General features: G+C 44.5%; 3 protein-coding genes across 3 annotated transcripts; 2 read left to right on the forward strand and 1 right to left on the reverse strand.

Annotated features, from left to right (window-relative positions):
* The first annotated feature begins 3,564 nt into the window (after window positions 1-3,564).
* LOC118783465 (sigma intracellular receptor 2-like) lies at window positions 3,565-5,045 on the forward strand. The gene is made up of 3 exons (XM_036537347.1): window positions 3,565-3,734; window positions 4,037-4,181; window positions 4,504-5,045. The coding sequence occupies exons 1-3, from the start codon at window positions 3,621-3,623 to the stop codon at window positions 4,773-4,775; spliced, it is 531 nt and encodes a 176-aa protein (XP_036393240.1). The 5' UTR covers window positions 3,565-3,620; the 3' UTR covers window positions 4,776-5,045.
* A 492-nt stretch (window positions 5,046-5,537) lies between these two features.
* On the reverse strand, window positions 5,538-6,730 carry LOC118782862 (intraflagellar transport protein 20 homolog). The gene is made up of 3 exons (XM_036536471.1): window positions 6,557-6,730; window positions 6,334-6,437; window positions 5,538-6,212 (listed from the first exon to the last, which is right to left on the reverse strand). Exons 1-3 carry the CDS (start codon window positions 6,728-6,730, stop codon window positions 6,131-6,133), a joined length of 360 nt encoding a protein of 119 aa, XP_036392364.1. The 3' UTR covers window positions 5,538-6,130.
* A 5,032-nt stretch (window positions 6,731-11,762) lies between these two features.
* On the forward strand, window positions 11,763-13,532 carry LOC118783452 (sigma intracellular receptor 2-like). The gene is made up of 3 exons (XM_036537330.1): window positions 11,763-11,928; window positions 12,231-12,375; window positions 12,698-13,532. The coding sequence occupies exons 1-3, from the start codon at window positions 11,815-11,817 to the stop codon at window positions 12,967-12,969; spliced, it is 531 nt and encodes a 176-aa protein (XP_036393223.1). The 5' UTR covers window positions 11,763-11,814; the 3' UTR covers window positions 12,970-13,532.
* The last annotated feature ends 219 nt before the right edge of the window (window positions 13,533-13,751 follow it).

Genomic DNA, 13,751 nt, shown 5'->3' on the forward strand with positions numbered 1-13,751 from the left:
CCTGAAGAGAGGTGCTGAGTCCCTGCCAGGGACATCTTGGACCCCGCCCTCATCCGGGACTTCCACCGCCGTCTTGTCCCGTTGCCTGATCATTTGCCTGCCCGGTTCCCGACCCTGCCTGCTCCGGTTCCCAACCCTGTTTTTGTCCACGGACTGCCTTCCAGTTTTGGACCCTGCCTGCTTTTTTGGTTTCGCTACTTGCCTGTCGTTATCATTAAACCTGCCTGGAAACTGAAGCTGTCTTGGTCTGCGACTGAGTCCTTGCCTGAGCCGTTACAGTGATTAGCCATTTAGCACGTATGCTAAAACCGCTGCGATTGGAAAAATTCCAGCTAATTTTAGCTTTGAGGAAACAGCAATTTAACATTAACAATATAGCAAATGCTAACTGAAAACTATGAGAAGCTAACGTAACGCACGCTACCAAAAAAAGTGCGAAAGTAAGGAAAGTTTCCTTAGGAAACCCATTGACAGAAAAAATGGAAACCCTGTGAAAGTTCTGATGTTCGCAAGTTCTTACATCACCTCATTTATGTTCTCTACAGCTACAGGAAACGTGTTTTAGTCATTGTTTGAATTATTAAGAACGACAAAAGTCTAAAAATATATACATTGTTGAAGATGTGCGCAGCTGAGCGTCCCCTGATGACGTAGAAGAGCGTATGTCTATGTGCTGGGGCTGAGCCTCGGACAGTCCCGGCCCAGTTTAACCCCTGGGGGTAACTATCTTGCGTTAAGCTGTTTCTTCTCCATTGACCCCCATTATAAGGAAAAAGCTTAACATAGCATTATGGAGCGAAACAGCAATCAGGACTACACTTCTCTAACACGTTTCTGATCATGACCACATTCAAGAACCAATACGACGACCTCATGGGTTTAATATAAACACTGACGTTTTCATTGAAGGTTTTCCCATAGGAACCCATTATAAAGACACTGCTTGCAGCTGGCCTACAGTTGGCCTATTGGGAATATCTTAACGCAAATATTCATGTTTAACCTCTTACATCACTTGAGCTACAGCCTACACTGAGGTGGTGATCAGCAATGTGCAGGCCTACTGTTGCAATAAAGAGCATTAAGGCTTTTCTGCCATAATGAGAAACAAGCTTAACGTGGCTTACTGTACCTAAACATCGATCAAAGAAGACCAAATTTCTCTCACACATCTTTTGTCATAACCACTTTCACATACCAAAAAAATCAAACCCGAAATCCAAGGAATATGGTCGTTATCTTACGTTAAACCTTTTCCTTATGCCCGGTACTTAATAAAGTCGGTGCATCACAGTTTGTTGTTTGTTTTATAGCTGCTTGTTCAGCACGCAGCAAGCTAACTTTAGCTCGCAAGCTAGCTAGCTAATTGATACACCTAGTTAGCAAGCTAATTTCTGCTTCGTTAGAAATTGAATAAAGCACAATAAATTCCAAATGTTAATAAATGCTCACGCTATTACGATCATACAATCCAAAAATGGTCTATACTTTAATTCTGTCAGACACAATTGTGTCGTCTTTTACATGTAATATTTGGCGGAAAAGCTGGTGCAATAATGCGCCGATCTCTATCACAGACATTATATAGGACGTTAGCTTGGTACCTAATAGTACTCATAGTACTTGTGTAGATTTGCCCCGTTTGTGTGCTGCGTAGCTATAATTGTGACAGTAGAGTGGGCTGTGGGCGTTCATTTTTCGTCTTAAGAATATGATACACCTGCCTTTTTCCGGGTTACGCCTTTACCAACAAAGCGATTGGCCGTTTGTTGTAAAAGCGGGACTTCCGTTAATGCAACTGCCACACTGAGCGTTACGGCCAATGCCATTCATATTTCAACGAGTGGTCTGTCTCCTCCTTTGTAATGTCTCTGGCACACCTCTCTCTCTCTCAATTTTTAATTTCAAATTTCAATTCCAAAGAGCTTTATTGGCACGACAAATATACACATACAGATCTCTCTCTCCCGTAGAGCGCTCACAAATCGGAAATCTCATGGTACGCACAGTGCGTACAGCTGTACAGCTGCAGGCGCCCGTGGCCCAATTACATTTGGAAATCCTGAAATGTTAGATAATGATTATTCATTGTTCAAATAGCTCAGTACCTAAACACTTCATATAGATTTTTACATAAGATTAACCAACCTGTTATTCTGTAGAATTCCTCTTTGATAACCCTTACTGCTTTATGTCCCGGGAAAACAACGAAAATGTGCAGAAAGTGCTTCAGTGCAAGGCACACGTTTCGGATGGATCTGCACACTGCTGCTTTCCAGATGTGTTCAGCATCTTCAGTGCTATACCAGCCTGCAACATGCAGCCTGTTATCACCAAATGGCGTATGAATAACATAGTAAGCTGCCGTTGGAAAAAAAAAAAAAAAAAAAAACGAAGGGCAATGCAGAGTTTGTAACGATGTGAGCGCAAATCCACGATGAGTGACGTTCGAGATGTGAGGTTTAAGAAGGTTGTTGAGATAGATTATGGACAGAGATGAAAAGAAACTCATCTGAAAATGACAAAATATCACAACGAGGTCTAACTCGAATAGTTTGACCCTCCATATCAATTGGACATTCAATGAGGGGACACGACTTTATGGAAACAGATGAAACGTCTGATTGAATTCGCTGCAACTTAAAATACTGCAGGCGTGGTCGGGTTTAACTAAAACAAATCTGCCATTTTTCAGGTTAGTTTCAGAGCATAAGGCTGTGTTCACACGTAGCGTCTTTTTTTGATGAAAAACGCTGGCCATGGCTCCTATGATCCGCCCAATTTAACTCCAAACGGCATCTTTATGATGTATGTTATGATACCGTTTCACTGTCATGTTGTGCAGTTCACTGTGTTCAGAAACTAGCACAATTAAACTCTCCACCGCTACCTTCTCCATCTCCACTTGTGATTAGTCAGCTGTCAAAAAAAGCACTTGACGTAAGGCGTTTTTTTTTTTCTTTTTTTTCAGCCTCTCAGAAAAAAGCGCCCTACGTCAAGCGCTTTTTAAATAATAATCGTATGGAGTAGACCGTGTTTTCAAAAACGTCCTGAGCTTTTTTTTTTTTTTTTTTTTTTTGCAGCTCAGGGCGTTTTTTTCAGTTGAAAAAACTTCAACCTCAGAAAAAAACGCCATGAGCTGCAAAAAAAAAAAAAAAAACCTTTCTGAAAACACGGTCTACGCCATACGATTATTATGTAAAACACGCTGACAGCTTCAAGACGCTACGTGTGAGCACAGCCTTAGTTGTCACAGTAACTGAACTGGACTCACTCTGATCTCTGTATCTGGAATCGAAAATTCTAGATATCCATAAATTTCGAGTTAAAAGATCTGGTTAACTCTTAAATCCTGCTTTCTGGTATACACCCCAGGTTAACTGACTAGACTAGTTTATGAAATAGCCAAAGCCGCAACGTAACACCACGACGCAAAAAGACGGTCAGTTGCGTCAACTTTGTACTTTGTAACGCACCTCCCCCTGCAACCGCCCCCAACTGCATCACCCGAGCGAAAGATCCAATGGGATGAAGGACACACCGCGCTATACCATGGTTCTTCCCACTTTTCGATTCCCACAAATTCGAGATTTCCTTTCTGAGGGACCAATCCGTTTGCAATGTGTACACGTATCCTGGAAGTCATCTTTTTCTTTTATTTTGCGTCTCACATCCCTATAACTCTGTTCATTGATCTCCAAGCCCTTTTACCAGCGGAGATATATCCCCAGGGCGTAAGTACAAAGGTCATTTTAAAAGATTCAAGAAGACTGTGATTTCTCCAGTTCAGGTCAGTTGAGTGTCAGGTGTAGCTATAGAAACAACGGTTGTGGCATGGATCCGTTCGAATGCAGAATAGTTCAGCTAACAAGCCAACAACAATGATTTGGAGATGTTTAGCTGCAATTAAACGTGTGTATCATCTGGTGATCTGTTTTTTTAAAACAAGAACTTACACCCAATTGGTACAACATGCGGAGTTACAAGTTTGATTAACGTGTTTCGTGTAGATAATTCGCTCTTGTATGTCTCGCAGTTGAAAGACTTATTACATTGGTATGCCGCCGAATTCAAAGATCCGATGATGCTGGACCCTCCTGTCTGGTTCAAGTCTTTCATCTTCTGCGAAGCCCTCGTACAGATGCCATTCTTTCCTATTGCAGCGTACGCATTTTGGAAAGGTCAGTGATCATTAACAGAAAAGGGCAATAATGACAATATATCAAAGTGACCTTTGGTTGTGCAGCATTATTCTGTCAAATACTGCCATCTGGTGGTAATTCGCAGCTTTAAGTTGTTGGATGCGCTCGGCCCTGAGTGAAACCTTGACGTGTTACGGTCTATATTTATTGCACACTGCGTTACCAGTGTAGTTTCAGTGGAAAACATTACAAGTCGTGACAGTCACAGGTCATCGTAATGAAGCCAGCCTCATGCATATTTGGGTAAGCATGGCTTGGCTCCATTCTGAGCATTCAGTACTCTCTCTGTCTCTCTCTCTAGGGGACTGTAGGTGGATAAGGACCCCTGCAATTGTTTACTCTGCCCATGTGGCCACCACCCTGATTCCCATCCTGTCCTATGTCCTATTCCACCAGTTCCCCACGGCCCCACACCCAGGGCCCCAGACACCCACCGAGCGCCTGACGCTGGTGACCGTCTACGCCCCCTACCTGCTGATTCCTATCATGCTCCTCTTCACCATGGTGTTCAGCCCAGAGTACAGCTCTCACATTCAAGGCAGAGAAAGTGCAACAGCCAAGAAGTTCCAGTAGGTGGCAGTGCACCCAGCTGTACACTGCTTTCTCCCAGCAGAACTATGTAAAATGTGCCCTTGATCGAATATTAATCACAGAATGCACATCAGTGTCTGAGATAAATATGGATGATGTGTCCGTCCTGCACTGAAGTAGCTGTGGGATTTGTGTTTATTGCTGGTGAGTAAGCACTAACTGCACTGCCTCTGGTGGCCTGGTTCTACACTGGTTTATACAAGCACCCAGTACTGGAAAAAAGTGGAGAAGGTGGCTTTCCTTAGTAGTGTAATACAGATAAAATACACTACAATGAAGTGAAACAACACTTTTTTCTGTGGAAATATATGAGTTTCATTGAAACCTTTTGATTTGTCATTTGTAATCGGTACCAACTTACGAGCAATATAAATGTTTCTTGCACACAGCGACTTTAAATGGAAGCAACCATTATTATAACTGCTCATTCTGAAATTTGGAAGCTGCAGTTCTTACCTTCAGCTCAAAATGAGTTACCATCAAAATGAGAGATAATTGTGTATAAATACTACAGCATTGCTGTTAAGCCACACACAGCATGATACATCTGAAAATATTAACATTACAAACAGGTCAGAAAGATAAGTGAAAGAATATTTCACAAATCATTTTATTAAAGTGTCAACAGGTATTGTTTGTCCAACAAAAACAATGTATCATTGTCCAAGACCATAGTATGGACTAAACATCTAACAAATTCTTTAAAAATGCAGAATGTTGACTTTGGTTTGGTTAATGGTCCTAAGGATATATATAAATACACATGACAGGAGAAACAGAAAATCACAAGAATAAATATTCAGTGCTCAAGATTATGAAATCATTATTTACAGTTCCATGCAACTCCTGGATTTTTGTTTCATTGGTAGAAAAATAAAACTGGCTATACAGAGTAGCATTACAAACAGTATAAATAACACAGACCCTTGGTAGACTTTTTGCATTTTGCCTCCTTCACTAGTGGTGTGGATGAATAGGCTGACAGGAGCTCAGGACTCTGCACTTGCTTATCCTCTCAAACCTGAAACATTTAATCTCAAAGGTATGTTGGAAATAAAACACCTGTGATTGTGAAAGATCAAGACTATTAACACTGGGCAGAAGAGTAACTGCTTATGGTCACGCTGAAGGAGCAGAGACCTTTGGAGCTATTGTCTGATAACAGGCAAGATCCTTGCGCCTTTGAAAGTCATTGGGGGAGGATAAACCCCAGGTGCTGTGCTCGGGTTCTGAAAAACAGGTGCCTGGAGCCACGGTGAGCTGTTCCTGCAGCAATCAAAGCAGTCCTAGAAGTTGCACACATCAATGTGTGTGGGCTTCGCCCCACTACGCTCGGATCATTTCTGCAGGATGAACTGGTCAATGAACTCGTTCTGCTCTGCTTCCACCTTGGATAGCGCCTCATACTCAATCCTGTACCTGCCGCGGACCAGAGACAGACAGGTGAGGGAGAGGTGGGGGCTTAATGTCCATGGGGTGGTGGGACAAAGGGATGCTGGGCTTCAGCAGGTGGTGCCATGGGCCCCAGGGACATACTGACCTCTCCAGCTGCATCTTCTTCTCGACGATCAGAGCCTGGAGCTGCTGCTGCTGTGCCTCCCGCTGCTTCTCCACTGACTTCAGAAGGTTCCTTGCTCCTATGGCCTGAGGGTCAACAGCACACCACAGACACTCTCTTACAAAGCCAATCAGGATCAGTCTGTGCTGTGGCGTGGCCCCTCCACCTTTTTTTCTGTCCCGTGGGCACCTGGAGAGGGCCCTACCTTCATTTTCTCAGTCTCGGCCTCCTTTGCCAGTTTGTCCACAAGCTCGATGAGGCCACCCACGACCTTCTGAAACTGGCCAATTTCTGTTGAAGGAAGGCATCGAAAACATTTTTTTGCATGAGCAAACACATGGAGGCTGTGAAATAAGTAAATGATCCCATAGACTCCCATAGACAATAAATGATCCCATTGAATCAGTAAATGATCCCAAGCCACCATCTCCTACATCCACTTACTGAACCTGTAATGTGGATGAGGGTATCTGCAAAGCCAGTAAGTAATACTAATCTGTACTACTGGTTGAATGCACCAATCAGGCTGAGTATTGCTTAAGCAGCAGTAGATGCTGTACATGCCGAGAGTGCACAAAGCCATTGAGACCACTGTCCGCGCCGCCCTCCGGACCGAGCCGGGTCCCAGCTCCTGTCCCCTTAACCGCCTCTTTGCACCTCAGTCTGTCCGATCCCAGGTCCTGCAGTGGGGGCACTCGTCCAGACTTGCCTGCCACCCTGGTGCCCGACGTACTGCGGCATTCATTGGTCAGTGGTTCTGGTGGCCCACCATGAGGGAGGACATCCCCAGCTTCGTTTCCGCCTGCTCTGTCTGCGCCCGGAATAAGACGTCCAACCAGCCGCCCGCCGGTCTGCTGCAACCCCTGCCGGTTCCCCGACGACCCTGGTCCCACATCGCGTTGGACTTCGTCACCGGCTTGCCCCCGTCAGACAGTAACACCACCATCCTCACCATCGTTGACCGCTTTTCCAAATCTGTCCACTTCATTCCATTGCCCAAACTTCCCTCCGCCAAAGAAACAGAGCAGCTGCTAATACATCACATTTTCCGGCTGCACGGCCTGCCCTCCGACGTGGTGTCTGACCGGGGCCCCCAATTCACCTCCCACTTTTGGAGGGCGTTTTGCAGATTGCTGGGCGCCACAGTCAGCTTGTCGTCCGGGTTCCACCCCCAGTCCAACGGCCAGACTGAGCAGGCGAATCAGCAACTGGAGACGGTGCTGCGATGTCTTACCTCCCAGGAACCATTGGCGTGGAGTCAGCACCTGCCCTGGGTGGAGTACGCCGTCAATTCCCTGCCATCTTCTTCGTCGGGGCTGTCCCCTTTCCATTGTTGCCTGGGCTACCAGCCCCCTCTGTTTCCTGCCCAGGAGGAGGAGTTCGGCGTCCCCTCGGCAGCTGCGTTCATCCGACAATGTCGCCGCACCTGGAGGCGCGCACGGCTCGCCCTGCTGCGAGCCTCAGCCCAGGCTAAGCGCTTCGCCGACCGCTGCCGCTCCAAAGCCCCTCGTTATCGCCAGGGTCAGCGAGTGTGGCTCTCCACCAGGGACCTTCCCCTCAGAACAGCAAGCTCGCCCCCCGCTTCATCGGGCCGTTCCCCATTGCTAAGGTGATCAGTCCCGCGACAGTCCGGTTGAAGCTGCCGCTCTCGCTCCGCCGCATACATCCCACCTTCCACGTCTCCAGGATCAAGCCCGTCTTCCGCAGCCCATTCTGTCCTGCACCCCAGGCGCCCCCACCACCCCGCCTGATCGATGGATCGGAGGCGTACACTGTGCACCGCCTGATTAAGGTTCGGCGACGGGGGCGCGGACTCTAGTACCTGGTTGACTGGGAGGGCTACGGTCCTGAAGAGAGGTGCTGAGTCCCTGCCAGGGACATCTTGGACCCCGCCCTCATCCGGGACTTCCACCGCCGTCTTGTCCCGTTGCCTGATCATTTGCCTGCCCGGTTCCCGACCCTGCCTGCTCCGGTTCCCAACCCTGTTTTTGTCCACGGACTGCCTTCCAGTTTTGGACCCTGCCTGCTTTTTTGGTTTCGCTACTTGCCTGTCGTTATCATTAAACCTGCCTGGAAACTGAAGCTGTCTTGGTCTGCGACTGAGTCCTTGCCTGAGCCGTTACAGTGATTAGCCATTTAGCACGTATGCTAAAACCGCTGCGATTGGAAAAATTCCAGCTAATTTTAGCTTTGAGGAAACAGCAATTTAACATTAACAATATAGCAAATGCTAACTGAAAACTATGAGAAGCTAACGTAACGCACGCTACCAAAAAAAGTGCGAAAGTAAGGAAAGTTTCCTTAGGAAACCCATTGACAGAAAAAATGGAAACCCTGTGAAAGTTCTGATGTTCGCAAGTTCTTACATCACCTCATTTATGTTCTCTACAGCTACAGGAAACGTGTTTTAGTCATTGTTTGAATTATTAAGAACGACAAAAGTCTAAAAATATATACATTGTTGAAGATGTGCGCAGCTGAGCGTCCCCTGATGACGTAGAAGAGCGTATGTCTATGTGCTGGGGCTGAGCCTCGGACAGTCCCGGCCCAGTTTAACCCCTGGGGGTAACTATCTTGCGTTAAGCTGTTTCTTCTCCATTGACCCCCATTATAAGGAAAAAGCTTAACATAGCATTATGGAGCGAAACAGCAATCAGGACTACACTTCTCTAACACGTTTCTGATCATGACCACATTCAAGAACCAATACGACGACCTCATGGGTTTAATATAAACACTGACGTTTTCATTGAAGGTTTTCCCATAGGAACCCATTATAAAGACACTGCTTGCAGCTGGCCTACAGTTGGCCTATTGGGAATATCTTAACGCAAATATTCATGTTTAACCTCTTACATCACTTGAGCTACAGCCTACACTGAGGTGGTGATCAGCAATGTGCAGGCCTACTGTTGCAATAAAGAGCATTAAGGCTTTTCTGCCATAATGAGAAACAAGCTTAACGTGGCTTACTGTACCTAAACATCGATCAAAGAAGACCAAATTTCTCTCACACATCTTTTGTCATAACCACTTTCACATACCAAAAAAATCAAACCCGAAATCCAAGGAATATGGTCGTTATCTTACGTTAAACCTTTTCCTTATGCCCGGTACTTAATAAAGTCGGTGCATCACAGTTTGTTGTTTGTTTTATAGCTGCTTGTTCAGCACGCAGCAAGCTAACTTTAGCTCGCAAGCTAGCTAGCTAATTGATACACCTAGTTAGCAAGCTAATTTCTGCTTCGTTAGAAATTGAATAAAGCACAATAAATTCCAAATGTTAATAAATGCTCACGCTATTACGATCATACAATCCAAAAATGGTCTATACTTTAATTCTGTCAGACACAATTGTGTCGTCTTTTACATGTAATATTTGGCGGAAAAGCTGGTGCAATAATGCGCCGATCTCTATCACAGACATTATATAGGACGTTAGCTTGGTACCTAATAGTACTCATAGTACTTGTGTAGATTTGCCCCGTTTGTGTGCTGCGTAGCTATAATTGTGACAGTAGAGTGGGCTGTGGGCGTTCATTTTTCGTCTTAAGAATATGATACACCTGCCTTTTTCCGGGTTACGCCTTTACCAACAAAGCGATTGGCCGTTTGTTGTAAAAGCGGGACTTCCGTTAATGCAACTGCCACACTGAGCGTTACGGCCAATGCCATTCATATTTCAACGAGTGGTCTGTCTCCTCCTTTGTAATGTCTCTGGCACACCTCTCTCTCTCTCAATTTTTAATTTCAAATTTCAATTCCAAAGAGCTTTATTGGCACGACAAATATACACATACAGATCTCTCTCTCCCGTAGAGCGCTCACAAATCGGAAATCTCATGGTACGCACAGTGCGTACAGCTGTACAGCTGCAGGCGCCCGTGGCCCAATTACATTTGGAAATCCTGAAATGTTAGATAATGATTATTCATTGTTCAAATAGCTCAGTACCTAAACACTTCATATAGATTTTTACATAAGATTAACCAACCTGTTATTCTGTAGAATTCCTCTTTGATAACCCTTACTGCTTTATGTCCCGGGAAAACAACGAAAATGTGCAGAAAGTGCTTCAGTGCAAGGCACACGTTTCGGATGGATCTGCACACTGCTGCTTTCCAGATGTGTTCAGCATCTTCAGTGCTATACCAGCCTGCAACATGCAGCCTGTTATCACCAAATGGCGTATGAATAACATAGTAAGCTGCCGTTGGCAAAAAAAAAAAAAAAAAAAACGAAGGGCAATGCAGAGTTTGTAACGATGTGAGCGCAAATCCACGATGAGTGACGTTCGAGATGTGAGGTTTAAGAAGGTTGTTGAGATAGATTATGGACAGAGATGAAAAGAAACTCATCTGAAAATGACAAAATATCACAACGAGGTCTAACTCGAATAGTTTGACCCTCCATATCAATTGGACATTCAATGAGGGGACACGACTTTATGGAAACAGATGAAACGTCTGATTGAATTCGCTGCAACTTAAAATACTGCAGGCGTGGTCGGGTTTAACTAAAACAAATCTGCCATTTTTCAGGTTAGTTTCAGAGCATAAGGCTGTGTTCACACGTAGCGTCTTTTTTTGATGAAAAACGCTGGCCATGGCTCCTATGATCCGCCCAATTTAACTCCAAACGGCATCTTTATGATGTATGTTATGATACCGTTTCACTGTCATGTTGTGCAGTTCACTGTGTTCAGAAACTAGCACAATTAAACTCTCCACCGCTACCTTCTCCATCTCCACTTGTGATTAGTCAGCTGTCAAAAAAAGCACTTGACGTAAGGCGTTTTTTTTTTTCTTTTTTTTCAGCCTCTCAGAAAAAAGCGCCCTACGTCAAGCGCTTTTTAAATAATAATCGTATGGAGTAGACCGTGTTTTCAAAAACGTCCTGAGCGTTTTTTTTTTTTTTTTTGCAGCTCAGGGCGTTTTTTTCAGTTGAAAAAACTTCAACCTCAGAAAAAAACGCCATGAGCTGCAAAAAAAAAAAAAAAAAAACCTTTCTGAAAACACGGTCTACGCCATACGATTATTATGTAAAACACGCTGACAGCTTCAAGACGCTACGTGTGAGCACAGCCTTAGTTGTCACAGTAACTGAACTGGACTCACTCTGATCTCTGTATCTGGAATCGAAAATTCTAGATATCCATAAATTTCGAGTTAAAAGATCTGGTTAACTCTTAAATCCTGCTTTCTGGTATACACCCCAGGTTAACTGACTAGACTAGTTTATGAAATAGCCAAAGCCGCAACGTAACACCACGACGCAAAAAGACGGTCAGTTGCGTCAACTTTGTACTTTGTAACGCACCTCCCCCTGCAACCGCCCCCAACTGCATCACCCGAGCGAAAGATCCAATGGGATGAAGGACACACCACGCTATACCATGGTTCTTCCCACTTTTCGATTCCCACAAATTCGAGATTTCCTTTCTGAGGGACCAATCCGTTTGCAATGTGTACACGTATCCTGGAAGTCATCTTTTTCTTTTATTTTGCGTCTCACATCCCTATAACTCTGTTCATTGATCTCCAAGCCCTTTTACCAGCGGAGATATATCCCCAGGGCGTAAGTACAAAGGTCATTTTAAAAGATTCAAGAAGACTGTGATTTCTCCAGTTCAGGTCAGTTGAGTGTCAGGTGTAGCTATAGAAACAACGGTTGTGGCATGGATCCGTTCGAATGCAGAATAGTTCAGCTAACAAGCCAACAACAATGATTTGGAGATGTTTAGCTGCAATTAAACGTGTGTATCATCTGGTGATCTGTTTTTTTAAAACAAGAACTTACACCCAATTGGTACAACATGCGGAGTTACAAGTTTGATTAACGTGTTTCGTGTAGATAATTCGCTCTTGTATGTCTCGCAGTTGAAAGACTTATTACATTGGTATGCCGCCGAATTCAAAGATCCGATGATGCTGGACCCTCCTGTCTGGTTCAAGTCTTTCATCTTCTGCGAAGCCCTCGTACAGATGCCATTCTTTCCTATTGCAGCGTACGCATTTTGGAAAGGTCAGTGATCATTAACAGAAAAGGGCAATAATGACAATATATCAAAGTGACCTTTGGTTGTGCAGCATTATTCTGTCAAATACTGCCATCTGGTGGTAATTCGCAGCTTTAAGTTGTTGGATGCGCTCGGCCCTGAGTGAAACCTTGACGTGTTACGGTCTATATTTATTGCACACTGCGTTACCAGTGTAGTTTCAGTGGAAAACATTACAAGTCGTGACAGTCACAGGTCATCGTAATGAAGCCAGCCTCATGCATATTTGGGTAAGCATGGCTTGGCTCCATTCTGAGCATTCAGTACTCTCTCTGTCTCTCTCTCTAGGGGACTGTAGGTGGATAAGGACCCCTGCAATTGTTTACTCTGCCCATGTGGCCACCACCCTGATTCCCATCCTGTCCTATGTCCTATTCCACCAGTTCCCCACGGCCCCACACCCAGGGCCCCAGACACCCACCGAGCGCCTGACGCTGGTGACCGTCTACGCCCCCTACCTGCTGATTCCTATCATGCTCCTCTTCACCATGGTGTTCAGCCCAGAGTACAGCTCTCACATTCAAGGCAGAGAAAGTGCAACAGCCAAGAAGTTCCAGTAGGTGGCAGTGCACCCAGCTGTACACTGCTTTCTCCCAGCAGAACTATGTAAAATGTGCCCTTGATCGAATATTAATCACAGAATGCACATCAGTGTCTGAGATAAATATGGATGATGTGTCCGTCCTGCACTGAAGTAGCTGTGGGATTTGTGTTTATTGCTGGTGAGTAAGCACTAACTGCACTGCCTCTGGTGGCCTGGTTCTACACTGGTTTATACAAGCACCCAGTACTGGAAAAAAGTGGAGAAGGTGGCTTTCCTTAGTAGTGTAATACAGATAAAATACACTACAATGAACCCTACTGACCTGTGACCTAGTGAAACAACACTTTTTTCTGTGGAAATATATGAGTTTCATTGAAACCTTTTGATTTGTCATTTGTAATCGGTACCAACTTACGAGCAATATAAATGTTTCTTGCACACAGCGACTTTAAATGGAAGCAACCATTATTATAACTGCTCATTCTGAAATTTGGAAGCTGCAGTTCTTACCTTCAGCTCAAAATGAGTTACCATCAAAATGAGAGATAATTGTGTATAAATACTACAGCATTGCTGTTAAGCCACACACAGCATGATACATCTGAAAATATTAACATTACAAACAGGTCAGAAAGATAAGTGAAAGAATATTTCACAAATCATTTTATTAAAGTGTCAACAGGTATTGTTTGTCCAACAAAAACAATGTATCATTGTCCAAGACCATAGTATGGACTAAACATCTAACAAATTCTTTAAAAATGCAGAATGTTGACTTTGGTTTGGTTAATGGTCCTA

The sequence above is a fragment of the Megalops cyprinoides genome, chromosome 9 (assembly GCF_013368585.1).
Source record: "Megalops cyprinoides isolate fMegCyp1 chromosome 9, fMegCyp1.pri, whole genome shotgun sequence".
In the NCBI taxonomy this organism is placed as follows: domain Eukaryota; kingdom Metazoa; phylum Chordata; class Actinopteri; order Elopiformes; family Megalopidae; genus Megalops; species Megalops cyprinoides.